The sequence below is a fragment of the Heterocephalus glaber genome, unplaced genomic scaffold, assembly GCF_053883595.1.
Source record: "Heterocephalus glaber isolate CG9 unplaced genomic scaffold, H.glaber_assembly_v1.0 deba00001428, whole genome shotgun sequence".
Taxonomy (NCBI): domain Eukaryota; kingdom Metazoa; phylum Chordata; class Mammalia; order Rodentia; family Bathyergidae; genus Heterocephalus; species Heterocephalus glaber.
This window is the reverse complement of record NW_028258293.1, coordinates 69,637-96,185: the sequence shown is the minus strand read 5'-3', so window position 1 is coordinate 96,185 and position 26,549 is coordinate 69,637. Positions and strand designations below refer to the sequence as shown.

Genomic DNA, 26,549 nt, shown 5'->3' with positions numbered 1-26,549 from the left:
AGGATCTTATTAAAAAGAAATCACCAGTATAGCAAAAGAAATCACCAGTAGAGTGAGAAACGGCTTACAGAATGGAAAAAAAATTTTTAGCAGCTGTTCCTCGGACAAAAGACTAATATTTAGAATGTATAAACAACTCAACAAAATCATACCTCCCAAACTTAACCCAATCCAAAAATGGGCATCTGAAATGAATATATGCTTCTCAGATGAAGAAGTACAAATGGCAAATAAATACATGAAAAAATGTTCAACATCACTGGTCATTCAAGAGATGCAAACTAAAATAACGCTGAGATTCTGTCTCACTCCAGAAAGAATGGGTGTTATTAAGAAATGTTGGTGGGCAAGTGGGGAAAACAAGAACGCTTCTCCACTGTTGCTGGGAGTGTAGACTGGGGCAACCACTGTGGAAATCAGTGTGGAGATTTCTCACTGATACTAGAGGTTTCATTTGACCCAGCTATTCTCTTTCTTGATATTTTCCTGACAGAAAAGCATCATACCATGGGGATATATGTACACCCATGTTTATAGCAGCAGTTTGTAATAGCTACATCTTGGAAACAGCCCAAATGGCCAACTGATGAATAGATAAAGAAGATGTGGTTTTTAAAATACACTACTCAGCCATAAAGAAGTATAAACTTGAGACATTTCTAGGTAAATGGATGCATCTTGAGACCATACTCTTAAGTGAAATAAGTTGGACACACATGTAAATATTGCATTGTTTCTCTGGTGTGAGAAACTAAAAGTGTAAATAAGGACCAAAATGTGTAATAGATATTGTGAAATAGGAAGAAAATGTTCAAATGGGAAAGGGCACTAGGAGAGTGGAGAGGGAAAGGAAGGAAGCAAAAGGAAAAAAATGAGAAAAGAAGGAAAAAATGCAAACAAAGCTTTTGTAAATGAGAGGAAGAGGGGTTGAAGGGAGGGGAGGGGATTGAGAAAAAAAAGAAGAATCAAGATATATCCTGATTGCCAGGGATTTAGCTCAGTGGTTCCAGCACCTGCCTCGTAAGCGCAAGGTCCCAAGTTCGATTCCCAGTACCAAAAGAAACAAAAAACAAAAAACAAAACAAGATATATCATGCACAGGTAACATTCCCTATGATGAATGTGATATATATATATAAAATGTACCAGTAAACTTAATTTAAAAAACAAATAATAGAGCAGAGTGAAAAATTAACAAGTGAAGATAAACCTCTGGAATATTGACACAATATAGGACCTTGTCTTTTGAAAATTTGTATTGAGATGAAGTTTACACAAGATAAAATTAGCCATTTTAAAGTGTGGAGTTCATGGCACTTTGTGCGTTGCAGTGTTGTACAACTGTCACTCTGCAAGTTCCAGCAAACCCTGTAATCATTAAACAGTCACTTGGCTTCCCCTCCTCCTCCTCACTGCAGCCACCAGTCTGCCTTGTGTCTTCATAAAACTGCTTATTGTATGGCCTTCTGTGTCTAGTTGCTTTCCCTTAGCATAATGTTTGAATGGTTCATTATCATTGTAGTTTGTATCAGTACTTAATTCTTTTTTTTTTTTTTGCTTAAATTCTTTTATTGGTACATTTTAGGTATACAATATGTTTATATTTATCATTGGGTGCTTGTACCTGTACATGATGTATCTTGGTTCTTATTTTTTCCCCATTCCCTGCCCTCCCTTCATCCCCTCCACCCTTCCCTATTTACATAGACTTTGTTTCCATTTTTTTCTTTTCTCATCATTTTTCCTTTCCCTTCTTTCCTTTCCCCTTCTGCTCCTACTTCCCCTACCCCTTTGTACCTTTTCTTCCTATTTCAAATTATCAATTATTCGTTTTAATCATTTTAATCCTTATTTACACTTTCAGTTTCTCACACTAGAGAAACTATTCAGTATTTACACGTGTGTCCTATTTATTTCACTTAAGAGGATGGCCTCAATGTGCATCCATTTAGCTATAAATGTCTCTAGTTTGTTGTTCTTTATGGCTGAGTAGTACTCCATTTTATTAAAAAACCACATCTTCTTTATCCAGTTTCCCATTGATGGGCACTTGGGCTGTTTCCAAGCTTTAGGTATTACGAACTGTGGCACTATAAACATGGGTGCACATATATCACTGTGGTATGATTCTTTTAATTCTTTTGGGAAGATGCCCAGTAGGGGAATAGCTGGGTCAAATGGGACCTCTAGCCCTCATTCTTTGAGGTATCTCCATACTGATTTCCACAGTGGTTGCACCAGTCTGCACTCCCACCAGCAATGGAGAAGGGTTCCTTTCTCCCCACACCCCCGCCAGCATTTGTTATTGGTTGATATCTTGATAGCACCTTCTCAAAAATCAGTGACCATGTATGTGAGGACTTAATTCTGAGCTCCAGTTCTGCCCCATTGGTCTGTCTGTCTTTATGGCAGTGCCACACTGCTTTGGTTACAGTAGCAATATTATTTTTGAAATCAGAAAGTGTGAATTATAATGTGGATCTTAAGATGTGTTAGCCTTCATTATTGAGACTAACTCCTGAGGTAATCAACTTATGGTAATCAGCCTCAGGGTTTCAGACGCTCTAGTTCATGTCTGTTGGTCCCATTGCTTTGGGTCTGTGGCAAAGGCAGCAGTCAGGGTAGAGGTGCAAGGTGGAGCAAAACCACTCACCTCATGGCCAGGAAGCAGAATAAAATGGAGGAAAGGGCTGGGATCCACTCTCCCCTTCAGAGGCTGCCTGCTGTGACACATGGCCTTCCACCAGGCCCCGCCGCCTCTTGACAGCAGCACGGGGAAACAACCTTCAACACATGAGCCTTTGGGAGATACTTGTCCATACTACAGCAGTGGATAAAATGCCTTCTTTCTTTTTTTATTTTCTAATACTGGGGATCAAACTAAGGAACTTGTGCTTGCCAGGCAGGGCACCACTGAACTACATCCCCGGCCCAGTTTTTTCTTTCAGTTCCTTTTTGTTGCACTTTATTTTTTCCATAGTTTTTATTAGTTCATATTGACTATACAGATCGATGGGCTTCAATTTTGGAGATTTGTACATGCACACAACATAATGTAATCATCCCCCCATTATCCCTCTTGTCCCACCCTACCCCCAGTTTCACATTTTGGGGGGGCATTCCAGTGTATATAATGTATTTTGATAATATTCATGCCTTCTATTACCTCGCCCTCATACTTCCCACTTTGCCTTCTTCCCTTTCTCTTGTCTAATAATAGTTTCCCTTTTACTTTCTTCGCATCTCTTTTAGATTCCACATATTAGGGAGAGCCATGTGACAGATATTTGTCTGAATCTGGCTTATTTTACTCAACATGATGATCTAGGTCTATCCATTTTTCTGCAGACAAGATTTTGTTCCTTTTTATGGCTGAATAATAGTTCATTGTGTTTATTTACCATGTGTTCTTTATCCCTTCACCTGTTGATGGGCACATAGGCTTGTTCCATATCTTGGCTACTCTGAATGGTGCCACAATAAACATGGGTGTGCATGTATGGCTATAGTATGCTGACTTTATTTCCTTTGGGTGTCAAGTAGTGGTATGGCTGGATCAAATGGTAGTTCTGTTTTCAGTTTTTTGAGGCACTGTATGTTGATTTCCATTGTAGATATACAAATTTACATTTCCACTAGCAGTGTAGAAGGGTTCCTTTTGCCTTGCATCCTCACCAGCATTTATTCTTTTATGTATTCTTGATGGTAATCATTCTGACTGGGATAAAGTAGAATCTCAGTGTAGTTTTGATTTGTATTTTTCTAATGGTTAAAGATGTTGAACATTTTAATATGCTTATTGACCATTCCATTTATACTTTGAAAAGTGTCTGTTCAGTTCTTTTGTTCATCCATTGATTGAGCTATTTGATTTCGGGGTTTTTTTTTTTTTTTTAGTTCTTTATATATTTGAGGTATTAATCCTCTGTTGGAAGAGTAGCTGGCAAAAGTTATCCCCTATTCAGTAAGTTGTCTCTTTTCTGTGTTGTCTTCAGTTTCTCCATGATTTTTAGCTTTCCTGTCAGCTTTTTCTTGATTCTCAGAGCTCCTCTTCTCTTTCTCTTTGGAAAGTTATTTTCCAGGTGTCTCAATTCCAGGTCTGGGAGAAACTGTAATATGCTGCTGTCTTCTACTCCTCCATCGTAATCCCTCAGGGCTTTATTTTTTTTAGAGGAATGTTAGATTCACCACAAACTTGAGTAGAAAGTATAGACAGTTCCTAGGTACTCTCTGTCCACATATTATACGGCAGCCCCTACTTGAGTGGGACATGTGTTACAGTGGATGAACCCATGGTGAGACATGACTATCGCTAGAGTCCATCATTTACATTTGTGTTCCCTCTTGGTTTGCTGTACATTGTGTGGGTTTGGACAGATGTGTAATACAGTATCATCCAGAGTAGACTTACTGTCCTGAAGGTCCTGTGTGCTTCACCTGTTCATCCCGTGTGTCCCCGACTCCTGGCAACCCCTGACTTCTCTGCTGTCTCCATTGCTTTGTCTTTTACACAATGTCATAGTGTTGGAGGGCTGGAGATTTACCTCAGTGGTTCTGCCACCTGCCTCACAAGTGCAAGGATCCGAGTTCAATCCCCAGTACCAAAAAAAAAAAAAAAGAATACAATGTCATAGTGTTGGAATCACATAGTGTGCAGACTTTCCAGGTTGGCTTTTTTAACTTAGCAATGTGTATTTAAATTTTTTCTGTGTCTTTTCATGGCTTAATAGTTCATTTCTTTTTAGTACTGAGTAATATTCCATTATCTAGGTATACCATAGTTTACACACACACACACACACACACACACACATGTCTTTGTTTCGTTTTGTTTGAGACAGGGTCTTATTATATAGTTCAGGCTGGCCATGAACTTGTGGCAGTCTTCCTGCTTCAACTTCCATTCACCTATTGAAAGGCATCTTGAATGAATGCTTCCAAGTTTTGGCAACTATGAATAAAGCTTCTGTAAACATTGATGTGCGAGTTTTTGTATGGATGTAAGTTTTCAAATTCTTTTGATAAATATTAAGGAGCATAATTGTTGGATTGTATGATAGCATTATGTTTAGTAAGAAACCACCATGTTGTCTTCCAGAGTGGCTGTAGCACTCTACATTTCCACCACCAGCAAGAGAGACTTCCTATTGCCCCATGTCCTCGTCCGCACTTGGTGTTGTCAGTGTTCTGGACTTTGGTCATTCTAACAGGTGTGTACTGGTGGCTCCTTGTTTTAACGTGCATTTCCCAGAGGCCTGTGATGTTGAGTATCTTTTCATGTGCTTGTCATCTTTATAGGGACATTTCTGCTCATGTATTTTGCCTATTTTTTGGTTGGGTTGTTTACTTATTGTTGTTTTAAGTTGTTTATTTAATAGTTCTTTATCAGATATATCTTTTGCAAATATTTTTCCAAGCCTGTGGCTTGTCTTCTCATTCTCTTGACAGTGTTTCACAGAGCAGAAGCTTTTAATTTTAATAAATTTCAACATCAGTTCCTTTCCCTCCCTCCCTCTCTCTCTCTCTCTCCTTCCTTCCTTCCTTCCTGCCTGCCTGCCTTCTTTCTATTCTTTTCTTTTCTCTTTCTTTTGAGACAGTTCTCACTAATGGATCAGGTTGACCTCAAACTCATGGCAGTCCTCTTGCCTCAGTCCTGATTACTGTGATTACAGTCATGTACTAACAGGCCTGGCAGTTATTTCTTTTATCAGCTGTGCTTTTGATGTTGTATCTAACAGATCATTGCCATACTGAAGGTTAACTAAGTTTTCTCCTATGTCATCTTACAGAAGTTTGTTTTACCCTTAACATTTTGGTCTTTGATCTTAGTTAATTTTTGTGGCATGTATAAGTCTGTGTCTAGGTTCATTTCTTTGTATGTTGACATCCAGTAACAATTGGTTCCAGTACTGTTTCTTGAAACATCTGGCTGGATGCTGTGGTACATGCCTGTATCCTAGCTACTGTAAGGCTGAGGCAGGAGGATAGCAAGCTAGAAGCCAGCCTGGGCAACTTAATGAGACTCTAAAGAGAATCAGGGATGTAGCTCAGTATAAGAGCACTTGTCTAGCATGTGTGAGGCCTTTTATTTAATCCCCAGCATTACTTTAAAAAAGTTCTTTTTCCATTGAGATGCTTTGGTCCTTTGTTAAGATTAGTTAATAGCTAGGAATAGTGACACATGTCTGTGTTGCAACACTCAGGAGGCTGAGGCAGGAGGATTGGTGTGAGTTCAAGGCTAGCCTGGGCAGTGTAGTAAATTCAAGGCCAGCCTGAGCTACATAATGAGACCCTGTCTCAAAAAAGAAAATAAACAACCAAAAAGATTAGTTGATGTGTTTGTTTCTGTCACTTTGGCCTCTTTGCTGTCTTGTTGATTTCGGCATCTGTTCTTTCACCAGTACCACAATCTTGATTCCTGTAACTCCACAGTGAGTCTTGGCATTGGAAAGTGTCCATCCTCTGCCTTTGTTTTCCTCCTTTTTAATTTTAGCATTTGTTGATACCAGCTTTCTGCATATTTTAGAAACTTTGTCTTTGGAGAGTTGCAGTTTCACTGTGTTGTATCTCTATATGGAGTCCTTTTTATTTTTCTTGAAATGTGTAGGACTTCCTGAGTTTAGATTCTTCATAGTTGCTGGATAACCCTCAGGCATTATGTCTTCCAGTGCTGGTCACCTCTGCCCCCTCCTTCACTTTGTGGCTCTCTGAGAAGACATGCATCACACCTGCTCTCTGATGGTGGTGGTCACCCCTGTTCTCACTTTGTTGCATTCTGGTGATTTCTTCTGACTGTGTCCAGCTCATCAACACTCGATTCTGTTATAGAGAATAAAGTATTCCCGTTCAGTTTGTTTTTTTTCTTTTTTCTTTTGTTTTTTGGTACCAGGGATCCAACTCATGACCTTGTGCTTGCAAGGCAGGTATAGTGCCACTGAGCTAAATCCCTGGCCCTCTTCCATTGAGTTTTAATTTTGTTTAGTTTTTATTTCTAGACGTTCTCTTTGGTTCTTTTTCAGGTCAATCACATTTTTAATAGTTTCCTATTCTTTTTTTTTTTTTTTGTCAAGTCAGTCTTTTTATTGTTAGAAAAACATCCATGCAAGAGATCATATCCTATGGTCAGTGCACAAGTGAGAAGGTGGAAAACAGAAAATTCTCCCAAGCTTTCTCACTGCAGCCTCTTGGGTCCCTTCCTTTGTCACCCGTAATCTCTGATAGAGGGATAGAAATGCAGTATTTAACTGTTTCAACTTTACAGTGCTATTAGGAAACCAATAGTATTCTAACTGCCCCAAGTAAAAAACAACTTGTTTAGGGCAAAATAATAACTTTGGAAAAGACAATCAGCTTTTGCTGGGGTCCAGGTCAGTGGTGTGAGCAGTGAGCTCGGTTTACTGGGCATCAGGGAGCCCTGCCTAGCTTCAGCTCATTAGAAAGCAGGTGGTTTCGCTCAAGCTGGCTGTAGAGATGCTCTTCCAAGTCATCAATTGTCTTTTCCAGTTTGGCTACTGATCTCTCAGCAAACTCAGCATGCGTCTCCGCCTCCTTAAGTTTATCAGTAAGAATCTTTATCTCTTCCTCATATTTGTCTTCTTTTTGGGAGTACTTTTCTTCAGCAGCACTCAGGCACTTCAGGTTCTGGTCTGATCTGCTCATCTGTCTCCCAGCAACGGGACTCTGCCAGCTCAGCTCGCTTCTCAGTGCGTTCCAAGTCTCCTTCAGTAATCATCAACTTTCGAGCCACCTCTTCATACTTCCCATCCGCCTCTTCTGCAATACGTTTAGCTTCTTTAAGTTGGATTTCCTGGAGTTCCATCTTTTTTTCATCTTTCAGAGCCCGGTTTTCAGTAACCTTCATGCCTGTCTCACTCTCATCGGCAGCCTTCTCAGCTTCCTCCAGCTTCTGCAGGGCAGTGGCCAGGTGCTCCTGTGCACAGTCCAGCTCCTCCTCAATGAGCTGGATCCTGAGGTTCAAGGAGGCCACCTCTGCCTCAGCCCGTTCCCGAGCCTGCCTTTCTCCCTCCACCACCCGCTGGAGGCGTTGGCCCTCTCCTCTGCATCATCGGCTTGCTGCTGAAGAACCTGGATCTTGCGCTTCACTGCCTCGATGGTGGTGATCCCGGCCACAGTGCCCATCCTGCTGCCTCTGTCTCAGACCCTGCCTCCTCAGTCCGTGCTGCAGCCGGTTCTCGCTAGTTTCCTATTCTTAATAGATACGTCAAGCTTGTGGGTTTTTTTGTTTGTTTGATTTTTTCTTTTAATTTAAACATGTCCCTTTTTTTTTGGTATCGGGGATCAAACTCAGGATCTTGGGCTTGCGAGGCAGGTGTGGCACCACTAAGCTAAATCCTCAACCCTAAACATATACCCTTTTATTATCTATAGCTCATAATATCTGAAGTCCTTGGTGGGTCTCTTGTGATTATTTCTGCTCATTCTAGTGAGATTCAGCCTGCTAAAACAAATCCCGTCGATCATAAAGGTTGATTTGAGAAACCATGTGTCTTCCTTCTATTTCTTCCCTTCCCATCTTTCCCAGGGTGTTGGTCCAGTTAAGTTGTCACCTGCTTCACCTTGCCCTGACAGGAAGCGATGTTTGGCAGGTATTGTTACTCCTGTCAGTGCCAGACAATGAATTGAAGCTGACTGAATGTGTTCCAATGCTGAAGTGATGGCCTGGTCACTACAGCTCAAACCAGGCACAAGGTTTCTGCTGCCTCTGACTCTGGGGCCAGACGTGCACAGAGTACTGTTTGAGGATTGGGGTCCCCCAGGTATTCCTCTGATATTACCCAAGTGGAGAGTGGGATTAGACATGGAGCCTGAGGGAGAATTTGTAGGTGGAACCATGTTATGTCCAGGACATGCTTTAAATACAACAGAATCCTTTGACAAATTTTGGAGGATTATATGAAACAGTTGGCAAAGTGTTGGTAATTACTGAAGCTAGGCATGTGCTTCTGTGCATGTTTGAAACTTCCTTGAGAAGTTGTTGCCTTTTCCTCCTAAAGGAGCCTTCCTTGGACCCACCTTCTCTTTCATCTCCAGGCTGATGTGATGATGGACAGGGTGCCATGCTGCCCAGTTTGCGTTGGCATCATGAAGCCTGATATCGTGTTCTTTGGGGAACCACTGCCTGAGAGGTTCTTGCTACATGTGCTTGATTTCCCCATGGCGGATCTGCTGCTTATCCTTGGGACCTCCCTGAAGGTTTGTCAGAAAGCCTGTGGGGGGTGGGCTGAAGGATGGGGAGGAGGCAGCTATGCAGGCATCACCCACTGAAGTGCTGGTGGGGGGAGCTGGCACTGCAGGCTGTGTAGGAGGATTAGGAGGAAAGCAGGAAGGGAAGGCAGGGTGCACCTGGCTGCCCAGGCCAGATCAGGAAGACTAGTGCCATGCGGAGCCAGGGACAGAGCTGACCCTTGGGCCTGGGAATTAGATACTAGTCCTACAGAAGGCAAGAGAGAAGGTGGTGTGTGGCTTAGTCTACTAGGTCATGGGTTTGCTGGTTGAGAGCAGTTGGCAGGGAGGATGCTGAGCTAGGCTCTGAATATGGTTAGGGTACCTGGGAGATGCCTGCAGAATGTGTCCAAGCAGCAGTTCTATATATGGGTCTGAATGTCAGGAGATTTCTAAAAGGCATGATGATAGCAAGAAATAAGACCATGGAATGAGCTGGTACTTGACTAGATGTAGGCAGCAAGGGGCAGCAGGACCAGGGAGCCTTGTGCTCAGAGGCCAGCTGGCCATTGAGTCCCACGGTTGTGTATGTGCTCAGATTGTCACTGTTGCTGCCTGCTGTTAGCATGGTCCTGTCCTGGTACTTGGGACAGACATAACAGGCAGGACAGGGAAACTGGGAGACAAGGAGGTTGCAGTGCAGATTTGATGACTTTGTGTTCTTCATCAGCAATGGCACTGGAGGTGAGGGTTTCAGTGGAGGGGGTATCACATAGCAGGCAGTGATGGTAGGACCAAGGGAATGACAGGGCACCAAGAAGGGGTGCTGCTCCGACTCCTGTTGGACCAGCTTCTGTAAGTGCTGTGTGTTGTGACTGGAACACAGGGCCAGGCTAGCAGAGGCCTTGCAGGTGGTGATTGCATGGTGCTGGCTGGTGGCCAGGCCAAGCCAGCAGGATGGAGGGCTGTGTCACAGGCCTGCAGGATGCCCATGGGACCCAGGGTTGTGGCCTGCACTTGGACAGGTTTGGGGATGTACAGGAGCATCCTGAAGAGTGTGTGAGACCATATTTTTATATCCTCACCAACACCAAAATTATGTCTTTAGTCAGTCTTGGTTAAAAATAGTGTGTATGAGACAATTATGCTTAAAAACATTTGCTTGGTCTATAGAAAATCATTAACGTTTTGTGACCATTTAAGTTGTAACAGTAGATTGTTTTATGTGTAAGTATTACTGTGAAATACAGGGACTGTTTCCAGGCACAGAATATGAATCATAAGTTAGTATGGACATTAAGTGTGATTATGATAATATATCAAAGCTCTGCGGTCCGAGATCCCCAAATGCATGGTGAGAAATTAGAACAAATGAGAAGCCTGTTAGAAAAATACTTTGACTCCAGGCCCTAAAATACCCCATGGAGTCAGTGCTCACCTCATTCACACAATCAGAGCACTCCCTGACACCGAGCCTGTACAGGAGAAAGATCTCCTTATAGCAGGTTATGCTCAGGAGCATAACATAGGTGAGCACAGGACTGGGCCAGGCCCTGGCAGCACTGCTACTTGGGAGGAAGCATTTCATCTTAGTATCAGTTATTAAATATATAATTCAGATCCTTGGTCAGGTTCCCCCAAATTCTTCTGAGGTGTCCATGGCAACCCCTTGTCCAAAGTTGCTTATAGTCTCTTCTTCAGTTTGTTTTCAGTGCTGGGTATTATGGTTTGTATCTAGGTGTCCCCCCAAAGGCTCACGCAGTCATAGATGGGGCTTTTTGAACTTGGCTGGATCTAGGGCATGTGCTGCTGGGATCAGGATACAATAAATACTAGGATTAAGGGTGTGAGTGCTACACACCCTAAGGGCAGGTAGCCTGGATAAGATGTGAAGTAGAAAAAGAGGCTTGTTGCCTGTTTGCGTTTGCTGTCTTCTGCTTACCACGAGCTGTTTCTCCTTGGAGCCAGCTGACTATGGACTGAAACCTTTACAGACTTTGAGCCAAATAAACCTCTCCTCCTTTAACTCTGGGTGTTGTGTATTTTGTCTCAGCAATGGGAAAAAGTAACTAAGACACTGGGGAACAAAAAGTATTCTGTTTTGAGGTAGAAGTAAGTATACATTTATTTTTTACTGTGATTTCTTCAGGACCACATTTTACAAAATACCTTGTTTCATTCTTGTTTCTGGAAAAGAAAGTGCTGTTAAAATTGTTTTTGTTTGACTATAGAATAGTTTTTTGATTATGGCTTATTTTGAAAGTGGAGTTTAATTCAAATGTATGCCAACACTTCTCAAAGCAAGGTAATATTCAGAGATAGATGTTCTGATCAGGTGGCTCTGAGAAATTTCTAAAATATTCACATTTGAAGATACCTTATTAATGAGTATCTCTATCTTAAATCTAACCAAAAGCTGCAACATTATTCTTTTTACATTTTCACTATACAGTGTTAACAAGTGTGGTTATAAATAAAATACTTAAGCTATTTTTGAGAAAAAATAGTATGAGAGATTTGACATTTCTGCAAGAGTGAAATTCCTCTTTTCATATTTATTTACTACTTCTATTCTCTTTGGATTGCATATTGGTACCTCATCCATTTTTCATTGGGTTATAAGTTAGCAACATAAATTAGTTCCTAAATTACATGTTTATGAATTAGTTTACCAATTAGAAACATAAACTCACATATACTGTAAATGTTTATGGTGATGAATTTTTTAAATTTTAAAATTTTCTGATAGTTTTATGTTGACACCAAAGTGACAGTATTTAGTCAAATCTGTTGATTTCGTCTGAACTTGTTATGCTTAAAAACTCCTTTCATACCCTTTCCTGTAAAGCCCACTTTCTTCAAGAACATTTAAATCCTTAATCCATTTGAAACGTTTTCAGTGAAAAGTGGGACTTGATAATTTTCCTCCCAGTTTTGACATTACCTATTAATTTATCTTTAACATTGTTACTTGTGAAAGAAAATTTGAGAGCCTGAGGGTTTGGTGTTAGGCCTGCCTCTCTGCTGGTAATGATAGGTGAGACAGTACCTCATGTCAGGATCCTGCAGAGGCTCTGGCTCCTCTGCAGGTGGGAGACAAGTGTAGTGGAGGCCACCAGCAGGGGCCATGTGGTGTGGTAGGTAGAACAGAATGCAGTTCGGCAGGAGGGATGGAGGTGGTGAGATGCCAAAGCAAATGGAGCAGGAGAGGAGGAAAAGGAGGCCTGGGAGAAGGCCATCCAGACTAACTGGGAAAGTCCCTGCATCCCAGGATGTGACCCTTGTCTCCTGACCCTCATGCTGTTTTTCAGGTGGAACCTTTTGCCAGCTTGTCTGAGGCTGTAGGTGGCTCAGTGCCTCGACTGTTCATCAACCGGGACCTAGTGGGGTCCTTTGCTTGGCGTCCTCGCAGCAGAGATGTGGTCCAGCTGGGGGATGTGGTTCACAGCGTGCAAAGGCTGGTGGAGCTTCTGGGCTGGACAGAAGAGTTGCAGGATCTTATCCAGCGGGAAACTGGAAAGGTACAGGCCATAGAGCTCTAGGGTCTGGTTGACTCAGAATGTAGCCATGTTGGCCAGAACAGTAATTGCTGATGTTGCTGTCCATTTTGTACTGAGCTCTGAGCTGAACTGTCAGCACTCAGGAACAAACTGATGCCCTGTTCTGCTCCCAAGGCCCCACAGTAAACAGTGGCCGAGGAGGGATGGGCTCTAGGCAGTTCCTGTTACCCCACAGGCCACTGCCTTTTGCTTCCTAAAATGAAGCAGCTGCACAGCTCCTCTCTGAGGCTCTGAATAGCTGAAATTCTCTGCATCATTTGGGATGAAGCCTGAACCAGAGATGCTTTTGGGAAGTGGCTGGTGTGAGTCATTGTCTGTTACCACCCACCAAGGAGAAAACCAGAGGGCCTTGATGTTTTCTAGACTTCACACCTCCCATAAGCAAGTGAAATCAGAAAATGCAGGTTCCTGTGAAAATTAACATGTTTAGCCTCCTCAATCCGGGATGTTTTCTATAGGAGGTAGCATTACCATCTGAAGCCCAATTTTATGGTTACAGAAAGGTTTAACAGTGCCCAAGGATTTCATCAGGATGTAACAGTTGATGTTCTTGTCCTCGTCAGGTATCTCAGGAAACCCTAACCCTTTCTCCTTTGTCTTCATCTGTGCCTGCCTCATGACCATGACCATCATTTTCCTTTATCTCGACTAGCAAAAGTTCCCACCCTCCGATTACAGCCTCATTTTATACTCAGACTGAGCCAATGGAGAATACAAGACTTATTAAGGATATGAAACTTAGCATTTGCTGTTTCTGCTTATTAGACATCACTATTAATGGTTTGGCTTTCCTTTCAGAATCTGGTTCTTAGGGCTAAGATGTAGGCTGGTGTTTTCTCATCTCACTGTATAGGAATACAGACCACTGAATATTAAAGTCATATTGCTGGCTTGCTTTGTGATGGAAGCAGAGAACCTAGAATGTGACCCATTGAGGCAGGTGCCCTCTAGCCAGTTCCTACGACAGCTGAGATCTTCATAGATCAGCCTGGCAGGCTTGTGAGGTTTCGTGGTACTGATTTCTATTTATGTAGAAACAATGTAGAGCCCTTATGGATTTATGGAAGTGGCTCTACAGGAATTGACCTGTGCTATTTCCTAGTTTCATAGAAATTTATGTAAAATAGATTATGATTTAAAAAAAAATTTTGTTAACGAATTGCCATCCACAGGGTTACTTTTCTAAACAGGCAATGTTTTTGAGCATGTAAGCATCAGTACATACTGACTGGGTATTTAAAATCCCATAGAATGAGGATTTCCAGTTAGCCCTTCTGGCAGGCCTCCTGGGATCTCTTAACTTGCTCATCTGCAAGGAGTAAGGCTGTTTTATGAAATGTTTTGCTTGTTTTCAGCTATATATTTGATCCAGGCCTGAGATGTGCCAGCCAACTTATTTCCTCTCTCCTCTCTTCCAGCTGGATGGACGAGACAAATAGGAGGGTGATTGTCCCATGTACAAGAAACAATTAGAGATCTACATCCCATTTCTGAAGACAGCCTGGGCAGACTCACGCATCTTGGCCAAACCATGACATGCAGCCCGAGGTACTGTGGGTGCTGGAGGGCTGTACCAGGACCTCTGCTGGGCAGGACGTTTGTGCTCAGGACCACCTAGCCATGGATGCCAAAGAGCTGCCTGGCCTGTTTGGTGCATCTGGGTCTTTACTCTGCTGATAATCTCAATGCAAGACATTTTGTGCTGAGGGTGAACCCCTGGAATATAAGCAGACAACTGGAATCCTAGGCTGTCAGGAGGCAGCTTGGCACATCTGTTAGACCTGGGCTTGGGATCAGGTGATGTGCTAGGGTCTTCTAGCATGTTTCTCTCTGCAGTAGGATTATTGTTAGAGAAAGTGTTATCCTTCATTCTTGCATGAAATAATTTTAGTATCAAAAGTATGTATCCTTTTTGTTTTTGTCTCATTAAAAGGACAACAGATATTAATAGGCCTATGCAAAGTAGAACCCTTCAGGATATGTGGGTTTCCCCTTTTGGAGCAGTCTGGACTGAGCCTGTCTGACTTTGGATTCACCCTCAAGATGGCCCTGCCATCGGAGCACTCACCTTTCTTCTGCTGGCTGTCACATTTGTTGGCCTTCGCCTGTGATGTTCACACCTGCCTCCTCCGGATAGTCTGTCCAGCATTTTCCAATCCACCTTGTCCCCATACCCTCCCCATCTGGGGCCTTTTCCTATAATGGCACGAGAGCCAGTTCTATCCACATGGAAGGTATCACTCCCAGAGAACCTTTCTGGCCTTGCCCCTGTGCCCTGGCAGAACTCACACTGGCTCCCACCTATGGGCATGTCCTTGGCATTGTGTGGAAACATCTGTCCCTGAGCAGTGCCTGCGCTGGGCTAGAGCTGTCAGAGACAGACTTAAGTGACAGATGCCACAGAAGGGAGTCCCATGACCTTATTTCTCGGTGATAACAAAAGATACACATAGTAACCTAAAAGGGTCAAATCCTGAAAAGAACAGTATTAGTTTCTATTTCTATTCAATGTCACTTTACTTAACTGTTTTACACGTACATTCAGTCTTGCACAAAACTCTTCTTTATTCTAGGATGTTTCCCTGACTCTTGGAAATCTCAAGATTTCATCTTACGGTCTCATGAGGGCGATTTTCCTTCACATAAGTAGTTAGTCTGAACCACAGACTGTGGGTAGGATTAACATTCAGGTATCACAGCCAATGAGAACATGGGTATGTGGATACTGTGGTGGGTGGCTGAGGCAGGACCAAGGGGAATGCAGAAGGATGACTGACCTCATTTGGTGGACACTTAATAAGGCGCCTACCTTGGCAGCCAGTGTGTGGACTGGCAAAGTTCTAGCACATCCTTTCCCCTGTGAAATGGAGCATGCCAGCACCAGATGGGCTCACACCACACATTGCCTGCTCAGGTTGGCCTCACCTGTAGAAACCAGGGCCAAGTTTCCAGAGCTACAGCAGGACAAGACCATTGCAGTCCTCAAGATAAGAAATAGGACTAGAGGCAAATCATGAACACAACTTGGGGTGTGAAGAGGAAGGGACTCCAGCTGAAGAGGGGCTGGACTTCCCAAGGCTGCAGCCCTAAGGATATTTCTTGAAGCAGCACCAGTTCTGAAGGTGGAGCAGAGGAACCACCATCCTCAGTCAGGGTCCGAATCTGGGTCTGAGGAAAGCTGCTCCTCCACGGTCTCACACATGGCATCTTGCAGGGATGTGAAGTGTCCCTGGGGACTCATCCCCATGGGCTGGAGGACTCGGTGCCTGCAGGAAAAAGGTGCAGTGGGGCCAGGTAAGGGAACTATTATGCCAGGCAGGGGTCTTTTTCATCCTTGGCTGTTGCTGGGGAAGCCTGGGTTCAACTTTGTGCTAAGCAGGACCAAGTCCTAACTGATAATTTTTTTTTAGGCTTTGAGACTTTAGACTTTACTTTCTTGGCCTCAAGACTTCCTCATCTGTAAAATGGGTACAATACTGACCTCACCCTTACATTCTTCTGAGGTATTTCTTCCAGGACAGGTGATTTCAGACACCAGTAATGCAGCCTGCCCAGAATCCTAGGCCTTCTGTGACCCCCCTCCATGGGCTCCTAAGACAGGTTGTGGGTCTGACCTCTTTTCCCAGATGCAGGCCTTTCTTCACCACACATACCTGGAGAGCTTGTCAAACATGTTCACCAGCTTCATGGCCTCATGTTCCTTCTGCTCCTCTGTCATGCCCTCCATAGGGTTGGGCGGCTTCTCCTCCACCCTGCCAGTCACTGGGTTGATGCTGCCTCCCAAAGTGGGGGATGGGGAATGTTAGTGACTCCTGGACAAGAGGGGCTGGGGGCAGTGGAGTCCCCATCTTCCTGTCTAGGCCAGGACTGGCAAGAAGCCCATTCTCCTGGTGACAGGAGGGCAGGGGTGATAGCTGCAGGGAGAAACTTTCAGGAGTAGCCATTAGCCAGCTTCTCCCTGGTCCTTCCAGCAATCCAGACCTCCCGGACCCGAGCTCCTTAGGCTCAGAGATCAGGACGTGCCACTTTGGACCAGGTGCCTGATTCTGGAAGGGCTCTTCCACTCATCACAGGAGAGTAGCTGGGTAGCAAGCAGGGACTCGGGGCAGTGAGGGAAACCCAAGGGTATAGGGGGGCACACACCTGGCCTTAGCTTCCTTGTACTCATCTGTGTCTGTGTCTTCATCCTCTGAGTACTGCCCCTCGGTCCGGCCTCCTGCCATGAGGCCTCTGGCAGCCAGAAGGCCAGCAGCATTCCCGTAACCTGTGTACTTGATGAACCGGGGCACTGGGGGCCAGGGCATAAGTCAGTGTATGAGCTGGTGGGCAGGGAAGGCCAGGCCTGGGCTCCCCCAACTCACCACTTTCAGAGCACAGGACGAAGAGGAACTCAGCTGCTACCCTCTTCACATCTGTGTCCAGGTGTGTCATGAGGCGGACCAGCTTGTTCCGAAGTAGCTCCCCCACCTCGGGCCGAGTTCTTACATCCCGTAGGGGCGGCAGCACCTAGGGAGGCAGTGTCCCTCAGCTTGGGCTTGGAGCAGCTCAGCATCTGTGACCAGGCCCAGCCCACATTCCCCAGGTGCTCTGGCTCCTCTGCTAACCTGGGCCTTCAGGAACTTCCTGGCTGGACGGTGCATGCGGGCACATTCAGTCAGCACGGTTAGCACGGGAGCCACACTCTCCTTCAGCCTGTGGGTCTGCAGAGGAGACTCTGTCACTGCCCCAGCTTGAAGCAGTGGTGGAGGCTACATGCACTCCTCAGTCCTAACACAAAGGTTTATGAAGATGCCTACTGCAGCCAGTCAGTCAAGGACCAGGAGCTGATCCTGGGTGTCTGTCAGCTTCCAAAGCGATAAGGACCTAGCTCAGGAAGCTACTGGACTTGGGGCAAACAATTCAACTGCTTTCAGTATAACCATCTCAACTATAAACCAAGATTAAGAGTAAGACATAAGCTATCTGAAGATGTCAGCACACTACTAGTGCACATATTGCCCTCAGGAAATGAGAGCAAAAATAGAGAATTTCTACTCCATATCTTATAGACAGCAAGCAGAGTTCCCAACCCTGTCCAGCCCCCCCAGTTATCTCCCTGGTGCCCAACACCAGCAGCCACAGCAATGGGGAAGGTGACCACAGCCAAGGTCCCCACTGCCCGCTCCTTCCCGGCCTGGCTCATACTATGAGCATCCTTTGCTTGGCAACATGGATTCCTCAGCAATCTACTGAACCTCAACCTGTAGCTCTTTTGCCTGCTTAACATATGCAAACTCAGGAAGGACTGGTTAGAGCTTCAGCCTTCCAGATGTCCTGTGGTGTACCTGCAGAAGTCAAAGGGAAGCTCGGTTAGAAGCTCCTGTGTCTCTTTAGGATCCCAAGGAACAGCTGACGATTGCCACCAAGGGCTTTCATTGATTACACAGGGACACTAGGTGTCTAAGGATCATAAGCAGGAACTGGGGGCTTCTCACGACCACATAAGAGAACTGCTAAAAGATGACAAGTACCTTCTCAGACTCTGAGAAACTTGTTGCCTTTAGTAACCGGTATAAGTGAGGCCTTAAGTGTGCAGGGTGTTCACATGCTTCTGAAGGAGGAAGGCTCCAGTGGTCTGGCTACTTGGCTGGACCACAGAGCAGCTGAAGAGTCAACCAAATCACACCACCAAGATGACCTGTACTTGCCAGTGTGGACAGTGCAGAAGCAGAGACTACAGCTGCCTACCTGATGTAGGCGCTTCTCTAGGAAGGCAAGGAGGACACTGATCACATCCATGTTCACTCCCATGAACTCCAAAGAGCCTTCATGTAGATCCAGGGTGAGGAGGACATCCAAACACTTCAGGGGCAAGTTCCCTAGGAGATTCACCGTGTGCCTGAGGACAGATGGAGAGGGGCCTTGATGGGGCTGATCCCCTAGCACATATGCAACCCCTGGTACATTACTTGGTCACATGATGTGAGCCAGGGTCCAGGGGCCCTCAGAACAGCACAAAGGACCATAGACAAGGGCAGGGACTGTTGAGAGATACCTCACTCAGGTGTGGGGTAGAGGGACAGCACCTTTCACCAAAACCCCACTTGCCCCAACCTATCTAGGCTGAAGCACAAAATCATCTCTGGGAACCCATTTCAGCCCAAGCACAAGTCAGGAGCAAGGGACTACATTGCCCTGTGATACCATGCCCACACTACTCTGCCCCTAAATCCATAGTTCTTGTCCTGGCCATGTCCTGACTTGAGGCTCTCTGAAAACATACTGATGTCTGGTTTCCCTGAAAAAGCTGGACTCTACAGTTGGGTCTGGGTTCTCCAGTGGTTCTGGTCTACAGCCAGGGTTGGGGACCACCATTTAGGGCTCAAGCATGTCTCTCCCAGCATGACAGGCTGTGGTCTCACCCATGGAACTCCTCTGTGCGGTCTCCAGCAGCAGCAATCATCACACACTGCCTCAAAAGGGTCCCCAAGTATTGATAAAGGGCAGCATCTTCCTGACCAAAAGTAGAAAGGGTTCCTGTGAGAGGGAGCTCCATTCATCTCCACTACTGCATTCCAGGACTGTGTGGTATTAACTACTGCAGTTCCCTGACTACATCTGGTGACCTTGACCAGTGTGACCAGTGCCAAGCTAAAGGCAAAAGTCCATGAGTGTGCTTTCAAGTGCACTTTCTAGATTAAGACATAAATGGATCCCCTTAGGAAGTAGTCACACTGGGCCTTGGCCCCACAAGTAGAGAATATTCTATAGCCTCCTTAAGCACCCCATACTTCCTACTAGGCCCCCAGTTCCCTTGGAAATCTTCCTTAAGGTCTCTGCCTGGAGTCATCTCCTGGTATGTCCTACTGTCCTCTCAACATCTGACACTCAGGAACCTGAAGGTACTGTAGAAGACACATCCACGAAGTGTCTCAGCAAAGGTGAGCCCCACAATGGTTTCAGGCCACAACTTACCTCCTCTACCTCCCTCTTGATGGAGTCGAAGGTGATGTTGAAGAGCACTTTGAGGATCTCCATGGCCCGCTCAGTCTCTTGGGGAGGAAGGACTTCAGGGGGGCTCTCTTCAGGGGTCACTCCCAGCGTTAGCTCTAGTGTATGAGTCAACAAGTGCACGCCATGCAGCTCCTGAAACAACTGCTGGCGCACATCAGTGCGCAGCGCTGTTAGCAGGAAAAGGAGCCGTAGGTCAAAGAACTGCACCTCGTGGGGGAAGCTCCTCTTGCGGTACAGCCCCACACGCTCTGTAAGCTTCACCACAAGGTGGGCCTCGGCAGCAAGTGCCTGTGCCACAGGGCTGCTGAGCACAAGGTTGCACAAGCACTTGAGGGACTCGAGCACAACGTCCATGTCAGGGGCCTCTGAGAGAGACCCCTCACAGGCAGATATGTCAGCATAGGAAGCTAGTGCGTGCAGGCTCTGGCGACTGGTGAATGGAGCCAGGCAGCTACGGTCCCGGGACAGGATTCGGACAGTCTGCAGCCAGGTGACACGGTGTGAAAGTGGCAAGCCCTGCTCCAGGACAGACACCAGCAGCTTTGCGAGTCTCTGTGGGCAGGGAGGATAGTGGCTCCACCAGGCTCTCTTCGTGGGGCACCCCTCCCCGTCCCATTACCCCTGGGGCTAGCACCCACCTTCCTATCTTCCTGCTGGGCATCCTCAAAGGTGAAGCTCTCCGAGTGCTACAGAGACACAGTGGGCTCAGGCCTTCATGCAGGTAGGACCTGTGCTCTTTGAGGGATGGGGGTGGGGCGGCCTGTTGCCTCTGAACAGGCGTCAGAGTGCGCTGGCCACCCACACAGTTGTCCCCCAAGGGAACCACCCAGGCCCTTCGCGCCCGCCACGCACGCTTAGAGCTTGCGCCACAGTCATTCCAGTCTGACCGCACACCCACACGACGCCCCTTCCTTCCATCCCCGTCCCTGTCCTGACTCCGGGTTCCGCTCACCTCCTGGTTGTACGTTCTCAAAGCCGCCGTAATCACGTCTTCCTCCCCAGTCTCCACTGCATCGGCCACCGCCCGGGGCTCCATAGCCCCGAGACCTGGGGCGGCGAAGTCTAGCCGGCCAAAACCTAGCTGGTTAGTGCGCCAGCCCCGCCCTGATCTTGAAGCCCCGAATCGGCGCGCGGTGGGTGCTGGGACCCGGCGACGATGGGCGGGGACTCGAGGTCCGCTGCTTAAGGTGGAACGGCTGAAAGGCACGGGCTAGGTTGGGCTAACCGATACAGGCCAAGTCTGGAACAGGCGAGGCTCACGGTCCGCGATCCCTTCTGTGTCCCAGCAGATGAAGCTCTCGCCCGCACCCAGCCGATGCCCAAGTACAGCCAGTGGGCAACTGCAGAAAGCTCGCTGCGTGGGAGACGCTAGGGAGGCGGGCCGACCGGACCTGCCGGCCCCTGCCTTGGCGGAGTTCACGGGAGAAACCAGAGGAGCTGGGGTGTGCAAGGTGCTTCCAGAGCTGGGTGGGGGGCTGCGGGAGACCCTGCGGCCTGGCCCCGGGGCCTGCTGGAGACAGCTGGCCGGCCCGTCTGCTTCAGACGGTGTGGTTAAGATCGTAGGCACACAGGCAGGGGCCCGTGCGGGCGGTGACTACGCGCAGCCCGCCCAATGGCTCCGCGAGCGGGGCTCTTCAAGGCTCTTTCGGTCCCGTGTGTCCTCGTTTCATTTTCCGCAATTCTTCACACCTCCATTTTATGCACTGTCCCGAGCGCCCACCTCTGCCTTCCAGAGGCGGTTTTCTGGCCCGAGTCACTCCAGTTCAGGTCCGCTCGGTCCCACCTACGCCTTGGTCCGCTGGCCGGCAGGGCCTGACTGACAGAACACCGGCCCAACAACCGGCGGGCGAACCGAGAGCCCAAGCCCGCTCCTCCCCTAATTTAGGCCTGCGAAAACGTCGTTAACTTCACCACAGTGCCACAGCCCTTCGGCCGGAAGTCGGGCGGGACTGGTCGAAAGGGGAGGGGCTTGTGGGAGCCGGAGCCGGAAGTGTATCCCGGCGCCCCTGACACGTCTACCGCGCTCGCTCGCGGTGCGTCAGTGAGCTGCCGGCGCCGGCCGACTGCGATGGCGGGCTGGACTCGGGGTGTGCGCGCGAAAGCGGGTTCGGGGTCGTGCGGCGGGTCCGGGGACGGGGCCGAGCCACCGCTCGCCTCCCTCACGTCTCTGTGCGGAGACGGACCGGGCTTCTGGGCCGAGTTGGTGGGGAGGTGGCTGGGACTGAGGCCGGGAGGGCCGCAGATGGTTTGCCTGGGTTGAAAGCTGGGTGGAGCCTCAGGGTCCTGGCCGGACGCTTCTCGGATGCAGGGGTCCGAGCAGGCGTCCGAGCAGGCGTCCACTGACTTGAGGCCCAGGCGTCTCGGTCTCTGTTCTGTGAAAGAGAAGAAGGTGGTTGTCAGGAAGCCAGCACCCTTCCTTCTGGCTCTGAGCACGCTGGTGGTTCCTAGGGCTGCAGTTCTCGCCATAGGTCACATCGCCTGTTCTTACTGTGCGTCGGGCCAGCGAGAATTTGCACTGTGTTTAGAAGCGGCGGTTCTCACCCATGTTACATGCTTGGGAATGTCACCTCACTTGGCCCATCCCTGCCAGGTTTCCGCGGGCACCATGGGTGTCACAGGAAGCCAAGCCCAGCGATAATTATGGGTGGTTGAGGAGCTTTATTCACTTATTTTGTCGTAAAGGGGCTTCCTGCCATCTTTCTGGATGCTCTTTCAGTCTTTCTTGTGACCCTACCGGAGTTTACTCTTTTTCTTTGAGAACAGTCCCATAGCCATAGATGATGATATCTCTGGAGGCAAGTGCATCTTTCCAGTGTTCCTAGGGTTAATCCATATTCTGCCACGGCATCAGGAGGGGCTGCTTAGACAGCCTGTGGGAGCCCCATCCAACCCCCACCTGGGTCTGCACGAAGGATCTCTACTCACATGATAGTTCTACACGCCTGTCCCTCAAGTGCATGGTCCACTTGTTGGGAAGTCTGACTCAGTCAGACTTGATTGGGGTGAGGAGGGTTGGAGTTTCATTCATGGGTATATGCAACTTCTTAGTCTGTCTTTCTTTTCATAGCTCAGAGCTCTGGTGCTGTGGAGGAGATTTTAGACCGGGAGAACAAGCGGATGACTGATAGCCTGGCCTCCAAGGTTACCAGGCTCAAATCGGTCAGTGGTGGTCCCTTTCCCACCTTTCATCTCCACCTCAAGGGGGTAAGAGGATGCAGAGAGGACTCTGAGGGATTTTAGGCAGCTTAGGCAGCTTTCTAACCTTTGCTGGTGGCATCCTGTACAGCAGGGTTAAAAGGACAAGGTCTGACTGGTTGGAGGGGAGAATGAGTGCTGTCTTCCTTGACCTGACTTTGCTCTGTGTCCTTACCAGCTGGCCCTGGACATCGATAGGGATGCAGAAGACCAAAACCGATACCTGGACAGCATGGTAAGGGTCTGCAGGGTGCAGGAGCCACTCCATGCTGCTAGCTTTGCAGTCTGTGGTCCAGTGATGGTGGGGGGCAGTGGTATTCAAGATGGTGCCCTTTGTGATCCTGCTGCCCCTGCCCCAGGACTCAGATTTCACAAGCGTGACTGGCCTGCTCACGGGGAGTGTGAAGCGGTTTTCCACGATGGCACGGTCTGGGCGAGACAACCGGAAGCTTTTGTGTGGCATGGCTGTGGGCCTGCTCGTGGCCTTCTTCATCCTTTCCTACTTCTTGTCAAGGGCAAGGACATGAACCAGTGGGAGCCAAAAGTACCAGGGTCTTCTCCACCTGCTATCCTGACCTCCTGAGGACTTATCTGCAAAATACTACTTTGAAATCACCATCATGGTCAGGAATCTTCTTCCTGTGTGGTGGGGCCTCTGACCTGATGAGCTCATCATGTTGTTTGGTCCCATGTGGAAGGACCTTTTCCCTTGGGCAAAGCAAGGCCCAGCCCCCACCTCTACTCCTGGTGCTAGAGACATTGGCCAGGCTGGGGCCACAGTGCACCAAAACCAGCCAGCTCTGAGCAGAGCAGTTGTGAGGCCTGAATGTGCCCACATGGCCACCTGCCCTTTTCCCAGCCCTCGGCTCTGAGATCTTAAGGCCTTTCTGTGCTGTCTGTTCCTGAGTGAGGACCTGTCTGTGAGCTGAGGAGTCTGGGGGCTGCCACAGGAAGGGACTGACTGACCCCAATAAGAGCTGGCTCCTTCACCTGAGGTCCTCAGTCTGAATGTGACAGTTACTCCTGGCAAAGACTGCTGAGCAGGGGTGGTCTGATGTGGGCCAAGTATTCTTGGGGAAGGATTGTGCCCTCCGGTCCCTAGAGGAAGCCAAACCCTAGGAAGGGTAGGGACTGTTGATGAAGGCATGGACCACAGCCTTGGCTGGATACACTGGGCTGGGAGCCTTCTGGGTGACAGGGCCCTGTGTCTAGGAACAGAAATGGATGTGCTCAGGATTCAGAACCTCTCCAGTGCCAGACAGGCCTTTCACTGTCAGGTAGAGTTTTGGGGGAGGTTTCCCCTAGAAGGCTCTCTTGGAGCTGCAGGCTGCTGAGAGGCCACTGTGCCATTTGTAGCAGAGCTTTTGCTCTTCTGCCACACCCTTGCCTGCCTCCCTTAGCTACTCTCCCCTTGCAGTGGGGGCACTCTGAGCCACCCTCCCATCCCCTGCACACTGCCCTCCCTCCCTACCGTTCCCTGTCTCTTCACACATGCTTGGCCAGTCCCACGTTCACGCAAACTGAACTATGAGACTGGCAGGGCCAGCAACTTTTGGGAGACTATCACTTTTGTCTTCGCATAAAGAATCTTTAAGGAATGAGTTGTGCAGCTTTGTGCCCTTCTCTTTCCTTATTCCAGTCTGCCTTCCAGCCACTCCCACCCTCCCCAGGACCAGTAGCTCACTGTCTGCCCACCTGTACGTCCACACCGTGAGTCTTGTCCAGCTAGAACTCTTCTGAGTTCTGAGTTGAGTGATCAGCTACAAACTGCCTTCTGATCACCACGGCCCCACCCTGCTCCCTCTGCAGGCACGACCACCCACCCTTTTCTTCCTCTACCCAGCAGGCCTGCCTTTCCCCACACATGCTCACACAATTCCCTCTTCTCATCTCCTGGCTCCTGCACTGGGTCTGGCTGAGCCCCTACGTCTTCTGAGGGAGGAAGACCCTCCTTTTTGTTTTGACTTCTGCTCATTCTAGTGCCTGCTACCTTCTCACTGCCTCTCCTTTTCTGTGGCTTTGCTGTTTCCCTGACAACCCCTACCCCCAGTGGCCCGGTCTTGCTTGTGGTCCCTCCTTGGTCTTCCTTTTATAGGTCCTGCCACCCTGACCTGGCAACATGGCTTCCGCTTAGTCTTTCGCTGTCACCAAGTATGGTTCCTGCCTGTATCCTGTCCCCATCTGGTTCTGCAGGCATTGTAGAGAGCACAGTCACACTCCAGCTCCATGTCCCCCTTGGGGGACATCCTGAGCCACACACTGCTGACTTCACTTACTCTGAACATAACATGACCAAACTGTGGAACGAAATCAGACCCCAGAACACTCACCGTGGCCACTGCCTGCTTATCTTGCTGGGGCAGACTAGACTTAGACTTGCATTTTAGGGTGCTTTTCCCCTGGAGGATTTTTGCCACATCTCTGTAACCTTGGTTCTTCGTTCTCTCCTCAGGCCTCTTGTCTCCAGTTGTTTGCAGCCCTGCTGGCTGTCTTTGGTCTGTGTGTTGTCACTCCTTCCCAGTTTACTTTTTTGTTCCTTCTTTGTCTTTTTTGGTACCGGGGATCGAACTCGGGACCTTGCGCATCTGAGGCAGGTGGCAGAACCACCTTCTGTGTCTTTGAATCCTGTGAAGGGGGGGTGTCAGATCAGCTTCCCTGAGAGCCCCTAACCCTAGTGCTGCAGCTTGGCCTTGTACACCTGACACCTGGCCCATAGGGTAAGTAGGGTTTGCCAACTTGATTTCTAACAGTAGTAAACCGGAAAAAGACCCAGGGTGAGGGTTGTGAGGGTGAGCTGCCAGGCTGTAGTTCATGGTTAGGGACATCTCAAGAATAAGATGTGGAATAAACAGCTTTGTGAAGAAGGAGTTATGTATTTCTTTGTCCTCTTTTCTAGGGATTTGAGAGAGGTAGTTTTTATTTTGTTTTAGTTAGGTGATGCAGAGCCTCTCCCTTCCCCATCTTCTCCCAGGATCCCTTGTCCCCCCTTGCTGCCCCCTTGGCTCAGCCTCTGGCAGGGCAGCCATAGGACCACACCACCTTCTGCTGTGTGACCCTTCTCTGCCAAGTCACTACGTGCATGGCATGACAGCATCACCTCGTAGAGGTAAGGGAATGTGACAGTCCTGGAGTGCCCTGCCCAACTGGTCACACACAGCAGAGGAGTCAGCACCTCTGCTGTGCTAATGTGGGTTTTAGCCTCTTGGTATGCAAAATAGGCCGCCTGCCCAGCATGAACCTCTCCTGGGCCAAGGGGAGTCCAGATTCTCAAGGCCTGGCTGTGGGTCTGGGGAACCCGTGCAGATCCTCCAGGCCCAGCTGAGATGCCAGCGTCCCTCCCCACATCCTGTGTTAGCTCTTGGTAGGTAACAGATTTTCCTGAGACTGTCACTCAACATAGCAACAGTGGTCTATCATGTCTCATTGTTACTGTGCCAGAATTTGAGACAGCCCAGTGGGCATGGCTGGCTCTGCTTACCATAGTGAGGCCTCAGCTGCAGAGGGGCTGGCTCTGCCATTGAAGGCCCCTCACATTTATCAAGCTTCCTCACAACTTGGACACATAGAAGGTGTCAGGCAGTAGCACTTCTCCAGTGCCCCATTATCCGTGGTGGTCCA

At 48.0% G+C, this 26,549-nt stretch overlaps 3 protein-coding genes and 1 pseudogene across 28 annotated transcripts in view; 2 read left to right on the top strand and 2 right to left on the bottom strand.

Moving 5' to 3' along the window:
* Positions 1 to 14,691, top strand: part of Sirt3 (sirtuin 3) — a 34,305-nt gene extending 19,614 nt beyond the window's left edge. For 6 of the 9 annotated variants that reach the window (XM_021264095.2, XM_004851761.4, XM_021264098.2 and 3 more), the window contains exons 5-7: positions 9,052 to 9,213; positions 12,495 to 12,704; positions 14,162 to 14,691. In XM_021264095.2, coding sequence (XP_021119754.2) covers positions 9,052 to 9,213; positions 12,495 to 12,704; positions 14,162 to 14,182 — 393 coding nt within the window. In that variant the 3' untranslated portion in view covers positions 14,183 to 14,691. Of the gene's footprint in view, positions 1 to 5,098; positions 5,215 to 9,051; positions 9,214 to 12,494; positions 12,705 to 14,161 lie in introns of those variants that run through there. The other 3 variants (XM_013074576.3, XM_021264096.2, XM_087211426.1) reach the window with 3 other exon arrangements.
* LOC101697125 (uncharacterized) lies at positions 7,204 to 9,055 on the bottom strand (annotated as a pseudogene).
* A 592-nt stretch (positions 14,692 to 15,283) lies between the features above and the next one.
* On the bottom strand, positions 15,284 to 20,873 carry Ric8a (RIC8 guanine nucleotide exchange factor A). Its single transcript, XM_004851766.4, has 10 exons — positions 20,689 to 20,873; positions 20,375 to 20,422; positions 19,698 to 20,288; positions 19,145 to 19,236; positions 18,471 to 18,621; positions 17,348 to 17,443; positions 17,105 to 17,249; positions 16,887 to 17,031; positions 16,397 to 16,516; positions 15,284 to 16,009 (listed from the first exon to the last, which is right to left on the bottom strand). The coding sequence occupies exons 1-10, from the start codon at positions 20,770 to 20,772 to the stop codon at positions 15,889 to 15,891; spliced, it is 1,593 nt and encodes a 530-aa protein (XP_004851823.1). The 5' UTR covers positions 20,773 to 20,873; the 3' UTR covers positions 15,284 to 15,888.
* Positions 20,874 to 21,008: 135 nt separating this feature from the next.
* Bet1l (Bet1 golgi vesicular membrane trafficking protein like) overlaps positions 21,009 to 26,549 on the top strand; it is a 73,632-nt gene continuing 68,091 nt past the window's right edge. For 12 of the 18 annotated variants that reach the window (XR_015451377.1, XR_015451375.1, XR_015451376.1 and 9 more), the window contains exons 1-3: positions 21,732 to 21,823; positions 22,804 to 22,940; positions 23,110 to 23,166. Coding sequence is in view for 6 of the 18 variants with exons in the window: in XM_087211431.1 (XP_087067557.1) it covers positions 21,805 to 21,823; positions 22,804 to 22,940; positions 23,110 to 23,166 (213 nt within the window). In the remaining 12 variants the exon portion in view is untranslated. Of the gene's footprint in view, positions 21,188 to 21,625; positions 21,824 to 22,803; positions 22,941 to 23,109; positions 23,167 to 23,290; positions 25,799 to 26,549 lie in introns of those variants that run through there. The other 6 variants (XM_087211434.1, XM_087211432.1, XM_021264101.2 and 3 more) reach the window with 6 other exon arrangements.